General features: G+C 41.1%; 1 protein-coding gene across 1 annotated transcript in view; it reads left to right on the top strand.

Annotated features, from left to right (window-relative positions):
- brip1 (BRCA1 interacting protein C-terminal helicase 1) overlaps positions 1-2,138 on the top strand; it is an 84,641-nt gene that overhangs the window by 29,246 nt on the left and 53,257 nt on the right. Inside the window, exons 16-17 of the mRNA XM_035680703.1 lie at positions 744-903; positions 1,236-1,357. Coding sequence (XP_035536596.1) covers positions 744-903; positions 1,236-1,357 — 282 coding nt within the window. The remainder of the gene's footprint in view (positions 1-743; positions 904-1,235; positions 1,358-2,138) is intronic.

The following is a 2,138-nucleotide window of genomic DNA, read 5'->3' as shown; positions in this document are numbered from 1 at the left end:
TAAAGTAGGGTATACTTTAGGGCGTGGCTACCTTGTGTTTGACAAGACATTGTCAAGTGACATCAGTGAGTCCGTCCAGCTCAACGCACCACACTCAGATCAAACTGTCAAACGGTGTTATATTTTATTGTACTGTTTAGCTGTAGAACATGTGTGACTAAGTGAGCTGCCATTGTTTCCTGCTACGGATGACTTGAAACTGCGCATCCAATGAGTGAAACTCAACACGCAGTACATCACTGCAGCTGGCTCCGAAAACCCGACATGGCGACGACCATAATGCCAAACTCTAGACTTCAGAACGGTACTCCATTAACCAATGGGTGACATCACAACAGGTTTACATTTGGTCTAGATCAAAGTGATGGGCAGACTAACATTGCCAGCCATACTGTAGAGCCATGCTGCTAGCATGGCTAATGAAAACCTAGGTTTACTCTGGCGTGTCAAGCAGATGAAGATATGCAACGATCATTTATCATATATGCCAGCTCACGCACTATATTGTACACAGTAGTTTGCCTAACTATTATACTTTTCAAAAACATGGCTTTAGTTTGTGAAGGTGCAAGCAGAGTGTGTTCACAATGAGAGTCTTCTGTAGGAGAGAACAATCCCAAAGTGTCTGCTCTTAGTTAGCCATGTTGTCTCATGATTCAGATTTAATGTGATCAATTTCTACTTTTTCAAGAAAACCTAGGCAAACCTTTATATTTCCGACATGCCTCCTGTGATTTGATCAGATGCTGGACAAGCTGCGAGACAGATGGACCAAGACTGGTCTCTGGGAGAAGCTAGAGCAACAGAAAGCTGTGATCACAGAGCCCCGCGGTGGTGGCAAAGGGGATTTTGATGAACTGCTTCAGACGTACTACGATGCCATCAAATACTGTGATGACAGAGGTGAGACTGTTAAACATCATGCTTACCTTTGGACCCGCTCCTAGTCTTTCTATATCACATAGTATATCACAAAGCAGCATGATTGGTGCCCTGATCTCAGTAAATTAGTGCTCCAATACATTATTTGATCTAGTCTAGTTTTCACACACTAGACAGTGTTTTCAGAATGGTAATGTTGCTTCTCAACTTAAGTTGTCATTTGTACATCTGCTTCAATGCTGACATCATCTTCATTTTCAACAGAATGGTTATAGTAATTGTTTGGAGTTCTACTGCATGCTACTTGTCATTTACTGTAATGATATATGCTGTATGTGATTTCTTTGTTATAGATGGTGCACTGCTGATAGCTGTCTGTAGGGGTAAAGTGAGTGAAGGACTAGATTTCACAGATGACAATGCCAGGGCAGTGGTCACCATTGGAATTCCCTTCCCAAACATCAAAGACCTCCAGGTAAATAGATTCACAACAGTCTGCAGATATTCTGGCCAAACTCTTGGAGATTTACATGTTGAATAAGTGGTTTAGACCAGAGGTTCCCCCATGGAACATTTGCTACTGGGCAAGTAGTAAACAATTTCATAGCCGATTATAGATCATTTTGCGGTAATTGCCTTTAAGTATTGTGTTTCATTTGTTACTCATCACCCTCCTGTCACCTCCTAACTACAATATAGTGATATTTATGGCAACTTAAGTAGCGCCCCAGTACACAAAGTCACCAGCAGCATTCAGCAGTACATGAAATCTGTGTGAGGCCTCTATCTGAGTGGGGCTGAGAGGTTTATGTTGTTGTTTTTTTATTTTTATTTTTTTAGTAAGATTGATTGATTTTGTCTATTAATTTGAAGCTACAGCCAGGAGACAGTTAGTTTAACGTTAACTTCATTAACCAATGGTTCATAGGTTGTTTGTTTAATATTTAAACAGGTAAATGTATGGTTTTATTGGTGTTTATGGCTTGGGGTAGTGACTTGTGGCAGGGACTTCAGAGACTCTGCTCACGGTTACTTCAAAACAGTTCGGTGCTCTGCAAACCTCTGATTTAGATGTCGTTAGACTGGAGATTCATTTAGAGCCTGGCTGTGTCCAGCATGGTGGAATTAGTGGAACTTTTGTTTACAGATATCTAAATACAGGAAAGGAGAAAGTTGACCATGGTTCTGATAGAGGCGTGGTTAACTGTTATTGGAGCACAGGAAAAAAAATGGGCGGGACTTAGGAAGGGTCAACT

This window comes from Morone saxatilis, unplaced genomic scaffold (genome assembly GCF_004916995.1).
Source record: "Morone saxatilis isolate NCDOM2014 unplaced genomic scaffold, NCSU_SB_2.0 Contig8, whole genome shotgun sequence".
In the NCBI taxonomy this organism is placed as follows: domain Eukaryota; kingdom Metazoa; phylum Chordata; class Actinopteri; family Moronidae; genus Morone; species Morone saxatilis.
The sequence above is the reverse complement of the archived record's forward strand: the minus strand, read 5'-3'. Positions and strand labels throughout refer to the sequence as shown.